Source organism: Xiphias gladius, chromosome 23, assembly GCF_016859285.1.
Source record: "Xiphias gladius isolate SHS-SW01 ecotype Sanya breed wild chromosome 23, ASM1685928v1, whole genome shotgun sequence".
Taxonomy (NCBI): domain Eukaryota; kingdom Metazoa; phylum Chordata; class Actinopteri; order Istiophoriformes; family Xiphiidae; genus Xiphias; species Xiphias gladius.
The window spans coordinates 5,120,780-5,143,124 of NC_053422.1; the positions used below are offsets into that span (position 1 = coordinate 5,120,780).

Below are 22,345 nucleotides of genomic sequence, written 5' to 3' on the forward strand. Positions count from 1 at the left end.
GTTTTCCTGCCAACGCTGCAGCTTTCCAGAACTAAGCTGCAGTATATGTTTTTTCCTTTGTCCCAGAGAATTTCCTGGTCACAGTTTTGTGTTTTCCCAACTGTTGGCATTTCTGGCTGACCAACCAACTTTCAAAGTGATGATCTCATCCCCTAGGGGCCCGGAGTTGGAGGGGTGGGGGGGTGGGGTCAGCGGACTTCCCAAGTGATAAATTCACTGACAAAAAGAGGCGGCCAAACGGAGGGACTGCGGGTCCTGGAGGGGGCTGAATTTGCCCCCGTCGTTGCCTTTAGTGCAGGAACCACGCCATAAAAGCCCAGCATTGATAGCCCCAGTTTATTATCTTTGAACAGGTGGCCCCGGCTACTCGTAATGGTCGCTCTCATTTCTCAAGGCACACACTGTTGGGCTCTGCAATATGGAGACCATTTGGGAGTTTGGGAACATCCCGATCTAGCCGCGTTAAAGCCCAGGGAATAAACTATGGTGCATAGTTTTGTGATGACTTGTTGGCTGGTGAGTGGAGTGGGGGGGTTCAGAAGGAGACTCGCTTCCTGTGAGCATAACTCATGGAAACGTGGAAGCTCTGTTGATGCTAGCAGCTTCGAGGCTAATCGTGTCAATGACCTGTATTGTTTAGCTTTCAAGGTTGCCGAGGAGAATCGCAGCAAAGAAGCCCTCCAAGAATGTAAACAGTCACATTTCGGGCTACAAGCTGTTTCTACTCACTACTGAAAATTTTTTTACCAGGAATTCCACACCCAGCATGAACACACACATGCATACACACAGACACACACACACATGGAAAAGAGTGATTTGCTGTTCACCAATGAACTTAAACTCAAGAAAACAGACCTGCATTTCCTTAAAATCAGCCATGAGTCAGATCTTTCATTCCTCAAGCCAGTTACCGTTGAACAGCTCAATCAAGACACCAGACAGTGCTATTTTTTCATTAATTAATATATTTTCTGCATTAAAGTTAACATAGTTTTCTTTTGTGCCACCCTTTAATTTTTCAGTAAGTATTTGATATTTTGTTATATTCAGACATGAGTAAATTTAAGACTGTCTCTTGCAATAAATATCATAAAATAATAGAGCTTCACATAATAAATATTTTTTACAACAAAAAATGTTTTAACAGACATTTTTCTTTTAAAAAATAGCCAGAATTCCTCTTATGGATTTTGAGCATACAATTTACACAAAATAAAAGGAGGAAGAAAAAAAAACAAAAAAACATGGGAGAATGCCACAGAACGTGTATGAAGAGTTCAGATGGGTGGAAGGAGAGAAACATATCCAGGTGGGAGAAAATACTATGAGATGGATGTGCTTTCGTTAATGCAACATGAGCGTAGGAACCACGGTTTTAGTGTGGTAGCAACCAATAATTCAGACATACCTGCTCGCTATGAACACCAGGTAACAGCTACATAATTGCCCTATAGAAGATCGTCCTTCACAGATTTGGTGAGAGGCGGCTTCCCACTGGGCACAGACCCAGAGGGAAAACTGCCTACCTAAAACGGAAGAAAAACTTTTTCATAATATATATATATACATACACATATATATATATATATATATAAATATATATATATATAAAAAAGTGTTAATGAGGAGCTGAGGATAGACATAGGAACAGTTAAGGCAAACACTGGTCTGTAAAAACATGGTCCTGATCCAGAGAAAATAAAAATAAAAATAATTGAGTGGTTTTCATAACTCCTTTGCTTAGCTCCTTAGGGTTCCGCAGTGAGGAGGGGAGGCGGGTGGGAGGTGCTTAGAATGTTTGATAAACATTAATTTGTGACTATCATCATCATTATCATTGTCATCATAAGATCCACATCAAGAGTCTCCCGCGCACACGCAATCACAAAACACACAGGGGCGATCAGGAAGGTTTTTCCCGGGTCTGTGGGTCCAAGCTCTCCAGTTTGCAATATACAGTGTTGGAGTTCTTGCAGCGACAGCCGGGCCTGTTAACCCGGTCGTAGCAGCCCTGGCACGCCTTCAGACACCCCTTGACGGGCGGGTAGCATAGAAGACAGGGGAAGAGTACCGACATTAATCCCATGCACAGGAAACGAGAGCAGCAGTGGGAACGGGACAGCGAGCAGGGGTGGTCAGCACACGAGTCGCCCTCGTCGTCATTGGAGCAGTGGTAGAAGATGCCCTTTACCAGACACATGCACGTGCCGTGCTCCAGCGCGCTCTCCGCGGAGCACAGGCACTGGCCGTTACACGCCAGACAGGAAGGCAGGCTCCTGGGAGCCGTGCAGTCACTGCACTTGCACTTCCCGCAGCGCTCACAGATGAACTGGTGCCCTGCAGCGGCCACCACCCCCTTGCCACTGCCAGAAAAGTCTGATTTCCCTTTGCCCAGGGGCTTGAGCGGAGCCTCTAGTGGAGGCTGGTGGAAGTGAGGTCCCTGCTGGGGCTGTAAAAGGGCCTTGGGCTTGGGCTGAGTCCGAACAGGCCGCTCCGCTCGGTGGTGCTGCTGTAAGCTCATGCCGGGCCTGCTGGTGGGTGAGCGTGCCAAGAGTCCCTGCTCAGAGGAGGCACTGCTGTTGCTCCCTGAACTGGCAGCACTTCCCGTGCTGGTGGAGCGGCTGAGCCCCGGTGCCCTGGACCCGCTGTACTGCTGTACCCCGGCCACAACCACCGCGCCGGCCCCGACGTGGTGGTGGTGACCTGACGGCCGGTGCTCATAATTGTTGTTCACATTGACGAGGATGACCTCGTGAGTCCTCTCCTGCTTGTCTTGTGGCCTGGGGGCCATGCGGGGCGCAGGGGGCCTCCGTACCACCGAGGGGCCCTCGGTGTACTCGTTGCTGGAGCGGATGGCCTTGATTTGGTCCAGGGAGAGTATGGCGGCATGCTGGAGCTCCCGCTCGTAATCCGACCTCTGCCGGCTCTCTAGGGAAGGCTGCTGGATCACCACTAATGAACCGCCGGGGCCATGTTGACTTTGGAGCTCCATCTGGGGGGATCACCACTTCCGACATTCACCGTAGACTTGGCATGCATCGGAAAACCTGCCAGAGGGGGGGGGGGGAGGCCGGGGAGAGACAAAGGAGAGGCAGGGAGGGAGGGGACATCATCAGAGAGCGCCAGAACATGGCATAACTGGCAAACACTCACTGTCCTGATGTAAGAAGGCTGAACAGGACTCCTGGGCCATTTCATTTTCAAAACCAGTGGAAACCAAACCGTATCATATCATTTACTCCTGAGCAATAACACAACTACTATCCTGCAGCAGCAGAAAAATATCAAGTTTCAATATAGATTACCATTCACAGGGATGCAAGCAACGTGTGCAGTTTAATATGTGAGGTCGTTTCTGAAGTTAAATCCAGCCTGGCTGTTTTCGCCCCTGTCAACGTGACAATGTGCCACTTTTGATCCCGGTAAGTGAGGCAACCCGGGGGAATAAAAAGTTGACTATTAACGAGACTTTTTGTACCTTCCTCCCCAACGCGCACACATCTAAACTTCAGCGGGCCCTACAAATACTTCCCCTCCTCATTTACATTTGTATGACTAGTTAACATTTAAATGCACCGCGGCGACGAAACGAGGACACGATCCAAGGGAACTAAATGAGCTGCCTCACTTAGTATTCTATTACTACACCAGAAAGGATTTCAGGGAAATGGGGACAAAAGTAGAGCGCAAAAAAAAAAAAAGACTAAAGGTAAGACCAAGTTCCGACAAAGTTCTGAGTCGCTGGAAGGCGAACGCAGCGCCCGACAGTTGCCGGATCAAAACTTCACCTCGCGCTGCGGCAAGACGCGACCGAAGCAAATCGTTCGTCCGACGTTGGCCCGTGCGTTTCTGCGACACACATCAGCGCGAATTTGGGTTTGAGCCTTCGGGGATGTTGTGAAGCAACGCCGGACCCGCACGAGGCCAAAACCTACACGGTCTTGCAAAAAAAAAAAAAAAAAAACAGAAAGTCTGGCTGCGCCGCGAGACGCACGCCGAAGCTCACGGGGAGGAACGCTGCAGTTGGGGCCGAAACGACCCCGTTTTGCCGCCTTTGCGCTTCGCAAAACACGCGAACTCCTCATGTATATATAGTTTTTAACAGTCTACGCGTCAAGGCGCGCACCATAAAGAGGGATTATCCGCACGGAGCGCGTTTCAAAGGAGAAGGCGTCTCGCGCAGCGATAAAAGCTGGAGCCTATAAAACCCACAGAGCCGGAGATCAAGAGACATTAAAAGGACGCGTCCAAATAGACTGGGGAGGGAAGAAAAAAAAAAAAAAACTTATGAATGAAAACAACCGCCGTGGGGGGAGGGGTGTTCGTTACAGCAGAACCACGGGAGGACGCACGCAGGCATGGAAATCTATCAACTTCATCAGCTAATCGTGATGAATTTAACCCGCTGCGGGCGTGTGTGTGTGTGTGTGTGTGTCCCAGTGCAAAACACACAGAAAATGACGCGGAACGTCTTAGGCTTCGTGCACCGGTGTAAGAAAAACATTTATTTCCCCACGGCGGCGCACGCTAGATCGCCATGTACGCCACTACCAGGCAACCTGGCAACCGCGAGACCGAATAGGAGAATGCGTGGAACGAGCGTGAGAGGGTGAAGAGGATGCGTACCTATATGCAACCATCCATAACGTGGAATCCATCAACCGAACAGCCTACCGAGACTCCATCCGAAAGGAAGGGGGGCCGTCGGTCTCTTAATCCAAGTGCGAGTGTATCCCTTTGCGTTATTCCCTTTTCTTGGTTAGTTTAAAGAAAAGTTCAGCGCGGGTCACGCATGCATTCGTCCCGGGGTAAAAGACAGTAAATCCACGGCGGGGCTCTGATGGAGGGCGAGGGGAGGACAGGCGCCCGGGGAGCTGCTGCGCACTTGAGAGGCCGATCTGTAGGCACGGCGACCCAGTTCTGGAAGTCCCGTGCGAGTCGTTGGAAAAAAATAAAAATTAAAACAGCGCAAACAGCGTCTCGGAGAAACGAAGTCACAGACGGCTCGGCTTAATCCAAGAGTTCCTCCTCTTCGTGCTCCTGCAGGGACTCGAGTCTGGGGTCTGGCTGTTTCTTATTGTCGCGGGGAATCTGCGCTCTTGCGCGAGAGCGAGGGGGGAGAGAGAGAGAGAGAGAGAGAGAAAAAAAAAAAAGCGTCGTGGGCTCGCGGGGACGGCGGTGCGCTCAACTCCAGCTCCGCGGGCCTGTTCAGCACTGAATGAATGGGAACGCAGGGCTCAGTGTTTGCTCGACAAGCCAACTCCCATTGGCCATTCACTCCGCTGAAAAAGGATACATCGCATCCGCTCCTGATTCATTGGGCAGATGTAGAAGGCCGGGCGATAGAGATGTGTGCTCTAGTTAAGGTGGAACCTTTTATTTCGCGGAGGCTCGGCGAGGGGGCTCGGGGAAGGGGGAAAAAAAAAAAAAACACACTACCAGTTTCCGTTCTTGTGGGTTGTGAATAATGATGTGAATCAGGTTGAATGTGACTAAAAGTGTCCGGAGAAACGTGCCGATCGTTTCAGTTCTTGCTGATTCGTCATTTCTGGTACAGAGACCATACATGCCCGGAACAAAAAGAAAAATAAAAGCCCCAATTAACGCAATCTCTTTCCTTTTTTTGTTTTTTTTTAACTTTTTTTGCTCTGCCTCTGAAATATAAACCTAAAAACCATATCCATCCTTCATCAAAGCTAAACTATTATAAGCACTCTGCTGCTGGCTCTAACCCACTAACACTAGGCGTGTAGTGGCAAAGGCATTTTCATATTCTCGTGCTGTACCCAGAAACTCTCATAAGCGTTGAACATATAACAAAGACCCGAGGAGGAGTACAGTTTATGAAGCATCCAATGAAGTGAAAAACCCCAACATCACTTGGGAAACGGAGGCTGCTAAACTTAAACGCATGAGATGCGTTTGAAAGGAGGAGCACAGAGACTTTTTTTTTTTAAAAAGACGTCGCCGAACATCAGGTGACAGGAGTTTCACAGAACAGAGGGGAGAAAGAAGAAGAAATCTGAGGCTCAGCGGAGGTTAATTAAAAGTGGCTCTCAGGCAGGGGTGTCGGGACCTTCGAGAGTTCCAGGACGGGACCAGGTATTTTAAACACAGTGTTAATCATCTCTGAAGTGTTCAGCCCCCCGCGTGACCGGCGGCCACGTACACGGCCACTTGCTGCTGGAATCCTAAAAAAAAAGTTGAGTCGAGTTAGGCTCCGTTAAAAAAAAAAAAAAAAGGACCCCCGCTGGTGCTGGAAGCCCGCTACGGAGCGCCAGGGCGTGCGGTGAGAAATGCGTGATTTCATACAGATCAGGGAGGACGCATCAACAGGATGTCTTCCCTCCTCTCCGGAATGTTCCCATTACGCATTTACGCGGAGGAAATAAAATGTGTGGCGATGAGTCTGCGGCTTGTGTAACTCTCTGATATGGCCGCTCTCCCATCATTTGATGAGTTTCATGGGTAGAATTTGTGGATGTGGGGGGGTTAGTGCTAGACCACCTTAAGAAAAACGCAGCCCTGCAGCCAGGGGAAAGACACCCCCCCCACACACACACACACTCTCTCTCTCTCTCTCCTGCCCCCCCCCCCTTCTGTTCCTGACTGTCTGGTTTGATTGGTGTCGCGGATGCGCTACATCCGGATCCATGAGAAAAGGAAGTTCAATACAAAGTCAATTTATCCTATTCAAATGGAAAAATCAATAGATGAATGACCCCCAGTAACAGTTCGGGTCAGCACATGCTTATAAAAGAAAGAGAGAAAGAAAAAGAGAAAAGCCCACTAGAGTTAACGGACTGTTGAAGTGAATCCGCGGCGCAGTAACGAATGAAGCTTTTTTTTTTTTTTTTTAAGATGGATGTTAAAATTCCGCTCCTCGGTGATAAAGCCAATCCTGGTAGACCGACAGATGGCCGCCTGGATCCCTGCTCTTAGTGGTCGGAAGTGCGGACGGAAATCTCACGATTACAGCAATTAGCTGATTTTCCATGGATGAATGTGATGAATATACCAGCCGCGGCTGTTTTTCTCCCCGCGGATATAGAGCAGCAGTTCCCGAAACCAGGGGTTGCTAAACCCCTCAGAGGTCCTCGAAGGGGGTCCGAAGGTCCCCCCCCCCCCGTACGAGCCTAATTCCACTATTTAATTCCATGGATGTAAGTGTGAGGAAACACATGTAATATTTTGATTAGTGGGTTCGTTCTCTCCAGATGCTGTATAATCAGTCGTAAAAGTTTCTACCAATTTATGGTTTATTGCAGTCTTTTCAAATATGGGCCTGAAAGTCTAATCTTTCTTTCTGAAAACATTTTAAAAACCTGCAATTTCATTGTGCAGTTGTGAAAAATCCCAAATGGAGCATGTCTCCCCCCCCCCCCAAAGAGCCACAAATATTTTAACTCGCAGAAAATCACAAAGTGGCTCTGAAAAACATGCAGAAAGAGACAGATTCGGTTTGGATATGCAGGTGAAAGCTGAGCCGAAACAGACCGGTACATGGGAAGCATTCAAATCCAGTAAAAAAAAAAAAAACTGTCCTGAACTTTTGCACTGAAAAAGAATGCCTTCGACATCGTTGGCTGGGATTTACATGGTTTTGACCAAAATTTGTGTATTTTACAGGCTTTTCTCAGCAGGCCAATTCTGCTGGAAACTCAGTATCAGAAACCTTTTAGACTTTACCAGTGCTTATTAGCTCATTCATGACTTTTCTTTTTCCTTTAATGTTCTTTTGCTATAAAAAAAAAAAAAAAAAAAGACAAGGCAACCGTAGACAATGGATGCATGAATAATGCATTTAATACATTATCAGTATTTGATATGATTGAACACGACACCTGGGCTCCTTCTGCAATGAGCTGAGGTTTTTTTGGGGTTTTTTTGCAAAACCAAAAAAAAACCCCAAAAAAACCAAATCAAACAACTCCGTCCTGCTGAGCTGCAGGGTGTTTTGAAACTTACAGTATCCAGAGCAGCCAAGACCTTAACAAGCATTTTCGGGAAACTACATTTTTTTATTTGGCATGATAGTTTTTGGACTCGAAACCAGTTACCATATTTGTTTTTCTAGTAGCTATACAATAAAACACTCGAACAACAGATGCGTGACTTGGCACGGTAGCTACAAAAGAGAAATCCTTCCTTTTGCCAAAATCAGCATCTACCAACATTCAGCTGGGCGTTGTGTCAGTTTCTTATCATGTCAGTAACTTGTCCAGCAGACTGGGGCAGTTGAAAAGCTATCATTTTAAAATAATGTTAGAATTACAAAGAAAAAAAGTTCCTTGGTTTTGAATGTGCCCATAGCAGGCGTGGTCAGAAGAAGCACAGGCCGCTGTGCTGCTGCTGATAGCTGATATACGACTGGATGAGAGAGTCGGGGATCCGGGGCTTCACAGTGTTCAGGGCACTTTCAAAGTGTCTGGCCTCGATGTGCTGAGCTTTGATGTCCTCTTGTAGGGCCAGGAGGGCAGCCTCTCTGCATACTGCTGTTATCTGGGACAGGAAACAGACACAGATATTCTGCTGTCAGGCGGGAGCGGTCCATCCAGTGAACACCGCTGAATCACGTGAGCGGCCACAGTTCGAGGCTGATCGACTGCAATGATGCACTGTCGAGGGTGGATTTGTTAGGACAATACAGCGGTACTTTATTTATCTCCATCTAATACCTTTATCTCATACACATCAAAAGCAACGCAGGGCAGAGAGACACACAGCAACCGAGCTGCACCTAATCTCTAAATCCGCTGATATCTGTACTAAAGAGACCCACAAGGCAAAAAATCCATAATGACCCTCCGTCCCACAGTTTCACCGCAGCGGGAACAAGTCGGCACGCGACCTCCTCTGGAAGTACAAACATTTTAAACTGAATCCGCTCCCGTGTTTTCCTCAGTATGTCCTAAAGTAGGTGACGCCGATGTCAATTACCGTTTGCAAGGTAGCACAACTTATATATTGAATATATCAGAATCCCCGATTATATCCCTTTGGCCATGTAATGATGGCAGACGGTCGTGGGCGATTAAAAAAAAAAATCTAAAGTCAGAAGCAGAAGAGTTTTCTCGCAAGGTAAGAGAAATTCAAATCGGACCGCGAGAGGAAGATGTAAGAGGACTGCTGCATGAAGTTCAAGTGCTTCGCATGAAAAATAGGCGCAGCGAGGCCCTAAAAGTGACAATCATCATATCAAATGTAAGAGTGAAGTTGTGGGCTGTTCACAGGCTGGAAGGAGCTGACGGAGTCATTCTGGATAAAAGTATGTTGCAATTTAGTTTTTCGCACATTTCTCAGAGACCAAACGTATAGTTCAGCTACTTGTGAGTTATTTAACTTGCAAACTGACGAGGAACTTCGGCACTTCAAACTTGGGAGTTAATTTTGAAATCGGCCGCCCCGCATTTTTGAGTGAGTTTTAAAATTTACAATGTTTTTCTTCCTCCTGCGATCTGCAGCGTCACAATCCTTAGGTAGAAAAACTTTGGTTCCCTGGCTCTGCCCTGTAAGATTTCAGAGCTCCAGAGCAGCTCTCTTAGTGAGACATGTCTGATCTGCCACGTCTAAAGTGTGAATACAGTCGTCCTCCTGCAGCCTCTTTACTCCGGGACAGATGGCATTATGCAACGGCTGACATGGAGGCGTATAGCAGGTGACCTCTGGGAGAGATTCTGCACACGCCAGAGCGGTGACTCACTTCCGAATCGGCGCCGATGGCCGATGAAGGCCAGGCACCTTTCCCAGCAGTGCCACCCTTCTCCCTTTCTGGAGGCACGGCTTTGTTCTGAGCCAGGGTAGCTTACACACCTTCCTCTAACAAGAGCCCCTCAGGAAACTGTTCGCCTTCACAACCACTGATAACATCTGGTGGGAGGTTAGTGGGACACGCAGTCATGTGATGCAGCAGAGCGCAGAGGAATATTGAACAGTGGAAGTATGCGTGTACAGTAATGTGGGTCCAAGGAAATCGCTCTCTGGCCTGAAGCACTGATGGTCCCTGCCCTTCCCTCTACAGCTGCGCTGCGTGGCAGGGCTACGCCACGTGCAAGCTGGTGCTAAATGGTCACATGCACGTGTGTGCCGCGGAACGGTTTGCGACTACCACGTATGTTGTACTGTCCCTTTACGCAGGATGTGCGGTCCTGCTGTTTTGCACATTGTGAACTGATGAATGAATACGGTGAAACTAAATCACTGCCGCCTGTCAACTAAAGCATGAGCAGGCTAAGGAAAAGTGCTACGTAGGACTGGTTTAATTATAGCTTTAATTATTGAAAGTTCATCAACATCTTTATCACATTAGGGCTAATTATTTTTCAGCTTTCATTACATAAATAACCCTCTGAATGAGAAAATGCTGAAGGTCCAACGGAAAAAATGACAATTTGTTGATTAAATAAGAAATAAGACGCGATGTTCTCCTAATATAGTAAAATTATAAATGAGGCAGAGTCTAGAATTTCCATGGAACAATTTAAGAGCTCTTATTTCTCTCAGGGCCTACTTGACCTAGCTATTTGTTTTATTTCTTTTGTTTTTATTCTTTTAGCAGACAGCATGTGACAGGCCGTCTGGCTAATGTTTGCAACCCTGCTAAGCTAGCAACATTATTACCTTATTACCCCAAACATAGGGCCGCCGTTTTTCTACTGCTCCTAAAGTTTTCTTAAACAGACGTCTGACTAAAATGTTGTAGTGATGGTGTGAGGAAAAATAGGTGGCGTGAGGCTGTAACAGTATCGGTTAGCTAATGCAGCTAGCTAGCACATGTTAGCAAGCAAGCACAGCCAGGCTGTCTTCATTTGCCCGCGTCTGCTCGTGCTTCACAATAAAACTCACCTCTTAAAAGAAATTAGATCATAAGTAGGTTTCATGACAGAACGGGCTTTGTATTTACTCTGTTGACGTTTGTGGATTATGTGCGGTGGACAGGGGGTTAGTCGGTTGTGGCTATCAATGCTTTCTATATAAGTGTTAGCCTCTGCAACAACAGCGCAAAGCAAAAAGAAGTTAAAAGTACAGTGAAGCGATTTAGTTTCTTCTCTGAGGTCAGATGAAGACGAGGAAAGGGTAAAGAATTGCTCTGAAATTTTACGTATACTACCAAAAAGGAAAATACATTGTCTGGTCGCTTGTTATAAATGTACACGCGCTCATTAACCCGTTCTTGATGACAGGTCAAAAGTGTGTGAAGTTAAAAGTCTCACTCCGAAATTCTAGATGCAAAGTTTATAATTCGGTATCTATAAAATATATCAACAACGTGAGATCATCCTAAACAGATAAAATGCATAGACTCGGTGGAGACAGGAAAAAGCACAGCAGAGGCTGTCAACTGTTAAAGCACACGGCTCGGGACAGGTGCTTTGCAGATGTCAGGATGTGAGGCCTAGTTTCCCCCTTCTTCTTCTGCTCCAAAGCCAGTGACCGACATGATTTAGGCCGGGTAAACACACGGGGCCGGGTTAATTTTGTATGAGGGTTTCCCATCATTCAAGTCATTTAGGGCATGTCAGTAATAATGATGCCAAACAATGAGGCCATGTAGCCCGGTTCCCTGTTTACAAACGTGGAGGGAGGGCGAGCGTGCAAGGAAGGGAGTTAGGGAGAGAGAGCGAGAGGGATGCCACATGTTGAACAATGTGATTTAGTGTTGTTTCCAAGCAACATCCATAAACAGGAAAAGACAAACCTTGCAGCATAATCAAACTGTAATTTCTTATTTACGCTGAAACTTGACTTAGAGGACGTTAGTCTCTGTGTGCCTAAATCTCATGATTTAACACTTAATAATTATTTGGTTGTTTACTTCCACAACACCCGTCGGCTTTATTAAAAAAAAAAAAGGGGGGGAGGGGATGTCCGGAGCTACTCTGAAGTACGCAAATGATGTGCGCGCACACACACAGGCCCCCACATTCATGCTGGTCTGTGAAGGCGATCAACAAGCCAGTGTTTCCCGCTGTGTGTTTGCCTGTACAGGCCTTGAAAAAAAAAACATAAAGCCACAAAGGCAAACAGGGCGAGCGAAAGAGCCAGTTTGTTTGTAAACGTGAAGGCATTCCTAGAACCGGAGCCAAAAGTCCAGTGCCGACCCCCGTCTAGCACCACCTTGATACCCCCACCACAAAAAGCAGCGTACAACCCCTTAAAGACGGGCCCCCTGCGCTCCGGAGAAGGAAAAGCCGAGGAAGGAGAAAAACTTCAAATGCACAGAAATGAGATGTGTGTGTGTGTGTGTGTGTGTGTGTGTAGGTGTTGAATTGTGGCAGTCCAAATAAATTATAGATCTCTTGCTTTTTTTAATTTTTTAAATTTTATTGCAGTGCGGACTTTATTTTTCATTCCCTTCGTAAATTATGTCAACAATCACTTACATATATTGAGGGGGCTTAGCTGATGCATTGCAGCGGCTGCTCTCCGGAGATGTGAGCGAGCTCAGAGTTCCTGGGGATGGCACGTAACCAGTCATAAAGGCAAAGCAAACAAACAAAAAAAACAAAAAAAAGCAGCAATCATCAAGAACCTTTCAGTTTGGAGACGGCCCAGAACTCGCTGACTGAAGATGACTCAAAAGTCGGCCCTATTCGGAGTCAAAGTGAGAGGTTTCGATGACAAAGCAAAAACTGTACAGTGAGCTCTGCCGCTGCAGCTGGTTCAGGTTAAACATGCCTGTGACAAACTTCTGAAGCAGTCGCTGAATCATGGTCTTCAACCTCTTCATTTGGCAGATTTTTGCTGATCGTTGTGACACCCAACTCCTCACACCGGGTCCACCCAGTTCCTAATATCTGAGATAAAAGCTAGAGGACCTGAGTCATGCCGGGTCCAAATTGTATGCAGTCTAATCTGGTCTGGTCTGGTCCCGTGGGGCACTGAGTCTGCGTGCTAATGTGTGTAATATTGGAATACCTTCCAGTAGGCTCTCTATCAGCCCGGATCGTGCGGTGCGTCGTGATCACCATAAGGGACAAGAGGGACAATAAGATCGCCTTTTTTTTGAAGTGAGATGAAGAGTGCGAGCGCACTGCGAAGTTCACGAAAAATTGCATACTGTTACTCTGTTTGACTTCGGCTGTCCGTCATCCGCGGAGCATCGCTTCACCGAAAGTGTTGGCGTCACTTTGTTCCCTCCAGGGTTCGTTTGGATCGGAACCTGCAAAACCTCTGCCTCACACGTTTGGCGAGCCACCTGTCACAGCCGGTCCTCCACCGGCGGCTACTGAGATGCTCTGACGGGGAAACAGGGAGCCTGCTGCAGTGCTCAGAGGCAGCGCAGATGTAGGGTTATGCTTGAGAGTAGCACTTCTCAAAGAGTGTTTTGCACGATGCATCATCCGACCACACCGGAAGAAATAAACGTTTATAGCTGCCAGACTTTTAGGCAGGGTGATGCGCCGTTGTAGACTGACGCGAGATGCAATACTTTGTATATGAAGATGATGGTGCGCACTTTCTTCCTCAGAGACCTTCATTAGGTTGCATTCATATGCACATGCAAAAGGTGACTGAAAAAAAAAAAAAAAGAAGAAACCCAAGGAAGAGCAACAGAGACGGGAACTCTCCTACTAGGGCTGTATGTTCAGAGTAGACCCAAGAAACTGACTTACAAGATTTAGTGAATAAAAAACACAAGGTATAACTCAATGTACATAATGTTTAATACTGCCCTATGTCCAGGCTAGAAGCTTTGAGCCTAAAGCCCCTCGGTGTACCGCCGCCACCACCAGCAGAAGTGTCGGGAATCCTTGTGTCAGTCATTCCACCTTAATAAAATGCCAGCGGAGCCTCTTAAACCGCAGAGCTTTTAAATGGGTCGCTGGAAAAGTGATAGATACTCGGTTGGAGCGCCCGCCACATCCTTGTTTCCACATATTCCTCTAATGACAGGTTTCCCCTGGTGGTTCTCAAACCCCTCTGAAAACCAAGCCTCACATGCATGAGCATAATAAACACGTACACATATTGTTAAAAACCAAAATGTATGTAGGGACACATGTAAGTCTTGCCAAAAAAAAAAAAATTCACACAGGCACCTTATCATTACTCCTCAGACTTGCTGTCAATAAGAGTCGCAGCGGTGAGAGTGGTGAGACAGATGGGGGTCAGACTACCATAATGACATGTTTGGTGGAGACTGGAGGTCAAATTTACCTCGGCTGTCTGTTGATCGGTTCATTCAGACGGGAAGAGTCATTTAGATCCCCCTTTGATCTCCAAAGATTTGCCTCCGTGAAAAGAAAGGGAATGAGACGGACGGGAAGAAAGCGTTCCGGGGGCGAAGAAAGTTTGGCTTCAGCGTGGAACTTATTCACCGCTATTTTAAACAAGCTGAAATTCATTTCCAGGATCACCCCCGGGGGGCAGACATGTGCCGAGTGTAAGAGTTGAGAGTACTAGAAGAAGAACACGGTCTGAAACTGCTTTATTCACTTCTGCTGAATATGAAATTAAGTTTTGGCCACTGATTTCACATTTGTCTGTGGCGGTGCTTAATGGTTTCTGTTGTTTCCTTTTCCATCAAATGTTTTGATATTAAAATGTGGCTACCGCTTTCTAATATCACAAGTGTCTGTAAGCTGTAACTACTGACTTTATTAATGGCAATAAATCACTTATTGTTGCTTTGCATATTGTAATAAGGCATTAAAAGGGACTTTTGTGAAAAACCTCTTTGACCACTTGCCCTTTGGAAAATAGCCGCAGGGCATCTGGACCAAAAGCCATTTATTCCACATTTACACCTGGAGAGTTGATGGATTATCACTAAAAAAAAAATCCTTTACTCACTTATATTTGTGATTTCATATGACTCATTAATATTTGCTGAGAGCTCATCAGAAACTAAAACAAAACATGATTATTGATGACTTTATAATCATTGGTAACCCTTTATTGATGATTTGCAAATCTGTATGACTATAGGCCGATTATAATGTGAGAAACCCACAGGTATTCATTGGTGGGTTGTTAACGGCAGACTTGATGGCTTCCCTTTCAATAATATCATTGATAAAAAGGATTTTATCATATTGTTACAATGAATGGCTTATTGCAGATTTTAAGCCTGAGTAAAAATGACTTATTAACAATTAGTAAAGCCGTCATTTACGATTTATAAACCTGTTGCAGAACATGCTTTATTAGAAAGCGGTGCCAAGCTTTGTATTAGTATCTGGTGTTAAATTCTAGTACTGCGACAGAAGAAGGCAGAGGACGCCACGAGGACGGGCACGTGCGGGGCTCCGGGCTGCAGGCCCCTCGCTCGCCTCCTGTGCTCCCAGCAATTAGGGTGCCACAATGTGAAACTCTGGATACAACAGTGGCCTTTTATGCTCCGTTGCTCACTGCACTGTACTTCCCTCCGCAGCCAACAACTACACACCATGTCATCCTGCTTCAGCGCAGCACAACTGTATCACGTTGGATATGTATCTTTGTACGTACAGTGATATACTACATCACGTCCAGCACTGTCTGTGAGGTCCTGTTGTCCTTGTAAGATAAGACAACAGGAAACTTTAATGACCCCCAGAGAGGAAATCAGGCCATTGTAGCAGCAAATGGTAACAAGATACAGCAAAGAAATAACAGAATATAAGTAACAACACACTAAAGTGGGGGTTGCATGAACACACCTCACACTTTTCAGCGCTAGAACCTGTCAAGCAAAAATATAAGAGTGGACTTAAAAGTCACGAGTGTCAACATTTAGATGGAGACGCAAAATAGCGAAAGCGAAATAATCTCAAGCCTTTTTGCCGTCATGAAAAAGAACTGGAACCGAAAAGCACAAAAATGGAACCAGATCTACGGTAGCTGAGAAATAATGGGTGGATAAGGTCACAAGTATAAATATGTGCCTTTATTCAAACTGTCAGTTGTACGGAAGCTCATAAGCAGGGTACAGCGACTAAGTGTGTTGAGGTGCGTTGTAAACAAGAATGCACAACCCGTGCCATGTGCCAAGTCATCAAAAATCCATCAAAATGAATGAAAAAACTCATCTCGATTCGCATCCATGTATGCACGCACACTCAGGCCAAACCTCACACTCCAAAAACCTTGACATGCCTCCTATACGTCTGTGAAGAGAATAACCGTGCAATTCCATAGTTTTTCCCCGCAGTACTTCCCGGGAGAAGTCGGGAAGGGGCTTGTGCCATGAGACAACCTGTTCAGCGTGACGAAAATAAACCCTTCTGGAGAGGTGGAGCGGGTGAAAGAAAAAAAAAAAAAAAAAAAGGCTGGGACTGCTGGCAGTGCATACCAGCGTTCTCAGGTCAAATCTGTCTGGTGTACTTTTCGCTTCCTACTTCAACAAAGGCGCTCAGTGAGTGTATCAGACGCCCTTAATGAAGGGCTTGTTAGCCTGGCTACCAGCAGCAGATCCACTAGACCCGGAGTGTGTGTTTACTATCAATCCGGCCTTGTGTCTACAGCGGGCTACATCCAGTCCTCCCCACCTCCCCCCTGCCTCACCCCCTCCCTCACACACAAACGGCCACATTTACAGGGGCGAGCCCCGACCCCGCCGGCACCCGCCCTCCCCCTCGCCTCCCACAGAACCTCTGCTCCATCAATCCACAAGTCCTGCACACATGCTTTACAGTGCACAGACACACACACACACACACACACACACACACACACACACACACACACACACACACACACACACACTCTCTAAACACTGCACTTGCTTGTATAATCAAATAATACACTGAACAGGCATGCGCGCACAGACACATGTAACTCGCTGCACTCGCAGGTACACAGAGATATTGTGATTAGGCCAATGCACAAATACATACACAAAAAAAAAAAAAAACCCATCAAGCTACACAACTATGTGTAACCACACACACATGTACACAGACACGCACCCACGACCGCACACTTACACACAATACATATACAGGCTGCATGCAAACGTGTCCAAGCTTTCATAGGGAAGTCTTGTACATAGCATTATCATTACTGATAAATCTACCAATTGTTTTCTCAATTCATCAACTGATTAATGGAGACTTAATTAATGAACTAGTGATAAATGTCCATTACCGTTTCCCAGGACGATGTTTTCAAGGCTAAAGTAACATCTTCAAATTTTTTTTTTTTTTTTTTGTCTGACCAACAGTCCAAAACCCAAAGAAATTCAGTTTACTATGATGTAGGAAAGGGAAAAACTGCAAATCTTCACTATATTAAACAATAAACAATATTAACTGGTTATCAAAGTAATTGCAGAATAATTGCATGTCAATCAGCAAACCGATTAATTGAGTATTCAATTCAGTTCCACTGTGCACAAAAAGGAAAAAAACGAAAATAATAAATTGGAAACTGTTGAACTTGATGCCATCACAAACACATAATAAGTTTTCAGGTTGCAAGCGACGGCCAAACCCAAAATAAAGCAAAATTACAAAAACAACACTATGGATTCCAGAAGTTTAACCGATATACAAATGCATAGTGCGCAATCCCACACACATAAGTTGTTGGACAGCCGGGGTCTAATGCCAGGGATATTGGCACTGCGAGGGGTGCTCTTATGCAAATGGCCTCCGACCACACCACATTCTCACCACCACCACCCTAACCCCTTCGCTGGCAAAGAAAAAAAAAAACAAAAAAAAAACAAAAAAAACAAAAAAAAAAACAGCCACGCTGCATCCAATTTTGAGAGAGGAAATTAAATAAAATATAAATCAAATGACGTCGGGGTGCAGAGCCCAAACTCGACCAGAAATAAAATCTTTCATCCTCCAGAAAGGCAAAGAGGAAGTGTCTGCAGTGACATGCCTCCGCCAAGAGAAACAAGGCCTGACCACAGCTCCATGTGAAACCCATTTAAGATTACAAGGCGCGAGAGAGGGAGAGAGAGAGGGAGAGAGGGATGTGAGGTTAAGCATGGAGGGAGGAGAGTCACGTGGGGAGGAAGGGAGAGAACGGAAACACGGCACATGATCATAAATAGAGTGGTGCGTGTGTGTCTGTGTCTGTCTGTGTGTGTGTGTGCGTGTGTGTGTGTGTGTGTGTCTGTGTGTGAGAGAGCCATGGGTGAACGGGCACATGCTTGTGCTCTGAGCAGAGGAATTTAGATTCGGTAGAGAGCCCCGATGATGAAAGTGTGACTGCGTTCCTCGCCATATGTTACAGCTGAGCCAACAGAGTAGAAACCTGTAGGGCTGAAGAAGTGATCTGTAACTTTAATATGCTACGAATTTAAGTTCACGTTGATGTTTACATATATTCCCCCTCTTGGTTTAGATTAAATAAACCTCACACGAAGTGTCCCAGTAAACAGCTTTCAGCAGCCTGCTGCACCACGTGTCTTCAAGTTTAGCTTAGCGTGAACAGAGTGGGGGAGTTGCGCTGCAACTTGTTGCACCATACAAGTTAGTTACAATGTAGATTTAAGATATAAATGAAAATGTTCACCTCCCCCTAGCAGGTGTAAGTCATTTAATCTTGTCATGTTGCAGAGGTTAGAAAGATGGATTCATGTCAGAGAAGTACATTTTTCTTTAAGGTTTACACCGGGAGTACGTCGCCTGAGACAAAAGGGCTGCAAAAAATGAATATTTTCGTTATCGATTAATCTCCCGATTAGTCTCTTGATTAATTGTTATCTATAATCTATGAAATGTCAGAAAACAGTGAAATATTTTTCAGATGTGTTGTTTTGTCCCTTCAACAGTCCCAAAACCCAAAGATATTCAGTTTTCTATCACATATGACAGAGAAAGGCATGAAATCCTCACATTTGAGAAGCTCCAACCAACAAATGTTTGGTACTTTTTTATGCTTTATGATTTTATGCTGCGTTCACTTGAGATGCTTTCCGACGCCGGCGCCGCCTGGTTGCTTGAGACAGAACCTAGTAACTGTTGATGTGCTGACTTTGGCAGAATCTTATAGGACTAGATGCAGGTTTTTCCAGACCGCTTTGTTGATGTTGTTATTATTTATGAGCATTATTTATGTGTAATACATCCACGGAAGCATTAAAGTACAACAGAAGTGACTGATGTTAATGTAATAATGCTGAATTAATAATGAGCTAATGGCTGTATATGTTCACACGACAGCATACTTTTAAAAAAAAACAAACAAAAAAACTGTCTATTGTCAGCCTCACTTTCTGACAAAGTCCGTTTCATTTTCATGAATGCTGTGCTAAATGAAACATCCCTCTCTCCTCGATATCATTTCAATCATGGTCAGCTTAGTTATGTTATAGTGTATCTGATGGTGCATCTGAGCAGTGTGGCGAGTTTAGTGCGAAACTAACTAGCTGCAACATGGCAGTTAGCGTCGACTCTACACTCACAAACACAAATTAGTGTCAAGCTCCCATTCAGCTGAACTGTTCCCTCTCGCCCGTATATGTTCCATTTTACATACGCCTTTATTTCCTCAAATAAAAAAGTGGATTCATAGTAGCACTGAATATACAGGAAGGTGAATTATAGGACTAAACACCCAAACATTATAATTTCATAATCATTTTTCATTATTCAGTTTGCCAGAGACGTCCTTTTTTTTGATTTGACCTTAATGGGCAGAGCCGGGTTTTTTTAAAATCTCTTTTCTGGGTTAGCCAAGATTACTTTCAAAGTTCATGAATACAATTTACAGTTTTATCAGAATCGTGCACAAAGGGTGGTTATTTGGCCTCATCCGCTGAGGTTGAAGGAAAATAACATCTAACCACATATGCTGTCTATATATATATCTGCCTTTAGGAAATCCTTTTATAGTAACTACAAACCTAATCTGTGACCTGTAAAGCACGCAGGTGGCTGTGCATAGTCAGATGTTGTGACAGTAAAGGCTCAATGAGGCATGTTTTCTAGCCACGCAGGAAATGTTTGTCATGAAAGGAGGGGGGGGGGGTTGCTCTGATGTTGCATGACTCGCTGCTAATGTAAGTAAAGTGATGATGGTTGATTTTCAGTATGGAAACCTCCTACAAAAGCTACGTAATAACTTCCATGTCAGGCGATTAAGTGTTATCATCTCAGGCCCTTATCCACCTTATGTTTTGGAAAGACCTGTGTGGGATAGCACCTGTGTTGGGGCTACACAGTGTTAAGGTTGTCTGTGTGTGTGTGTGTGTGTGTGTGTGTGTGTGTGTGTGTGTGTGTGTGTGTGTGTGTGTGAGAGTGTGTGTGGGGGGGGGATAGTTGGGCCTCGCCTTTAAGGGCATATTTGTCCTCGCCCCTTAATCAGACGAATGAAAGCTGCACATTCTCCCTGGACTTGGGAAGGCAGGGATGGCATATTTACCAAACACACCCACGCTGAAGTGACCTGGAGACTCAGTATGTATGTGTGTGTGTGTGTGTGTGTGTGTGTGTGTGTGTGTGTGTGTGTGTGTGTGTGTGTGTGTCTGTCTGTCTTTGCATAAATGATGTGTGTGTGTTTGGTAATGTCAAGGTAGCTAAAACTCCACCTGTGTGATGTGCTCCACTGAAATTTTCTTTTTCCTGTTTCCTCCATCTTTCATAACATGCACAGTACCCGCATACACGCAGTGAATGCCCACATGTGTTAGTACAGCAAGTACAAACAACATAAACATACAACGCAGATGAACATTTCTGATTTTCGAATGTTACAGTTCAAGTTAAACTGATTCTGCTCTATTTCCAAACCCGGAGACACTAGAAAAAAAAGACAACTTTCCTTAAAAAGTTAGATTTTTAAAAAAAATGGAATAAAGACGTCTCTTATGACAGTTTTTACTTTATTTATTTATTCATTTTTTAACTGGGACATTGTTCTTCGGGACAGGAATATTGCTGTTTTTCAAATGTAACTTTTTTTTTAAGCACCACAAACGAAAAATCTATTCTCAAAAAAATCAGGTCTGTTCTGTTCGTCTTTCTTCATCATTGTTTTGGGGGTGGTGGCAGAAATCTCAAACGTGGGTATTTCAAAACATAAAACCAAAATTATCTACATGATTACATGCAGCTCAGGCTAAGAGGGACACAATGTTTTTTTAATTTGGGGCAAGCTGACCCTTTAACTGATGGATTAACTAATGGACTTACTTAAAGTGAGCCTGTGACGTTACCGTTGCTGAACTGCGGCCACAAGCGGCGGTTACAAGATACGGGTCCAATCATTTGCCCTCATTACGTAATGTTATAATGTCATAAAGTGCTCCTGTGACACGCAAACATGTAGTGTAACAGGTGCACCAGTACAGAAGAGACAGTCAGCAAAATTAAAGTCAGCAAAATTAATCATAAATGTCAGTTAGGCAGCATCTATGTAAATGTTTCTCACATTAGCCACCATAAACCATTGGTCATACCAGACCAAGCAAGGCTGTAGCGACAAAACCCCAAAGTATATCCAATAAGAAAATATGTATTTTTTTTCTTACATGAATTTATTTATTTTTTTTTATAACAGAAAAATGCCATTTTTAGCTCTTTCAAAAGTAACATGGTCTAACTTTTAATGCCGCATCGTCATTTACTCTTTAACCCTCGGTGTCAAAACAGTCTTCATCAAGTGTAAAAAAGTTTTTAACATTCGAGAGCTAAACTGCTGCCATTTTCATTCAGTGTAGATTAAAAAAATACTGTATGTAATTGACACTGACTTAATGGTGGGTCCTTGTCGCTGCGCCTTTCCTTCTTGGCTCCACTGTCCTCCTCTAGTTTTATAAGCTACTTTCAGGTTGTTCTACTGGTCCCTCTCTTTTTTCTCTATCTTTAAATATGGCGTCTTTCTCTTCACCCCCCCTTCCCTCTCTTCCTCTGTCCCTTCCAACCTTTCAACCCTTCCTTTCTTGCTCAATTTTCTTTCTTTTCTGGCGTTTGCTACCCACCCTCTGTCTTCTTGTATGGCCAAGGGGAAACAGCACAACTAGTACGCTCGAGGACTCGTATTTCCGAGGAAAAACTCAATTTGTGCTCGCCATGTGCTTGCACATAAACCACAGCGAAGGCTTCATATATATATAAAAAGTACAATTAGGGCAGATTGGAGCCATTTTCCTCTCGGCGATCGCTGGACTTTTGCAAGTCACCACAGCTCGCTGGCAGAAGTGGTGAGGGAAATGTTTTCGTCTTTAACCTTTGTTTAACCTGCCGTGTTGACTAAGAACAACATATCCACAATGACAAGACGCGAAAGGCTTGCTGGAGAGGAAGCAGGGCGAGGTGTTTCGCAGTCACACAGAGTTACAGAGGTGTGAAAGGCTTATCCCTGGCAGCCTTTGTTGAGCTGTTGACCGTGTTTTCCATCCCAACTATGTTTTTTCTGAGCGGCAGCGTGACCGCTTCTATGGTCAGCCGCATTAGAAAAT

General features: G+C 45.1%; 2 protein-coding genes across 5 annotated transcripts in view; both read right to left on the reverse strand.

Annotated features, from left to right (window-relative positions):
* Positions 1–328: 328 nt before the first annotated feature.
* On the reverse strand, positions 329–3,019 carry spry1 (sprouty homolog 1, antagonist of FGF signaling (Drosophila)). Its single transcript, XM_040119969.1, has one exon. The coding sequence runs from the start codon at positions 2,993–2,995 to the stop codon at positions 1,907–1,909; it is 1,089 nt and encodes a 362-aa protein (XP_039975903.1). The 5' UTR covers positions 2,996–3,019; the 3' UTR covers positions 329–1,906.
* Positions 2,945–22,345, reverse strand: part of spata5 (spermatogenesis associated 5) — a 123,595-nt gene continuing 104,194 nt past the window's right edge. For 3 of the 4 annotated variants that reach the window (XM_040119967.1, XM_040119965.1, XM_040119964.1), the window contains exon 17: positions 7,886–8,505. In XM_040119967.1, coding sequence (XP_039975901.1) covers positions 8,326–8,505 — 180 coding nt within the window. In that variant the 3' untranslated portion in view covers positions 7,886–8,325. Of the gene's footprint in view, positions 3,051–7,885; positions 8,506–22,345 lie in introns of those variants that run through there. The other variant, XM_040119966.1, reaches the window with a different exon arrangement.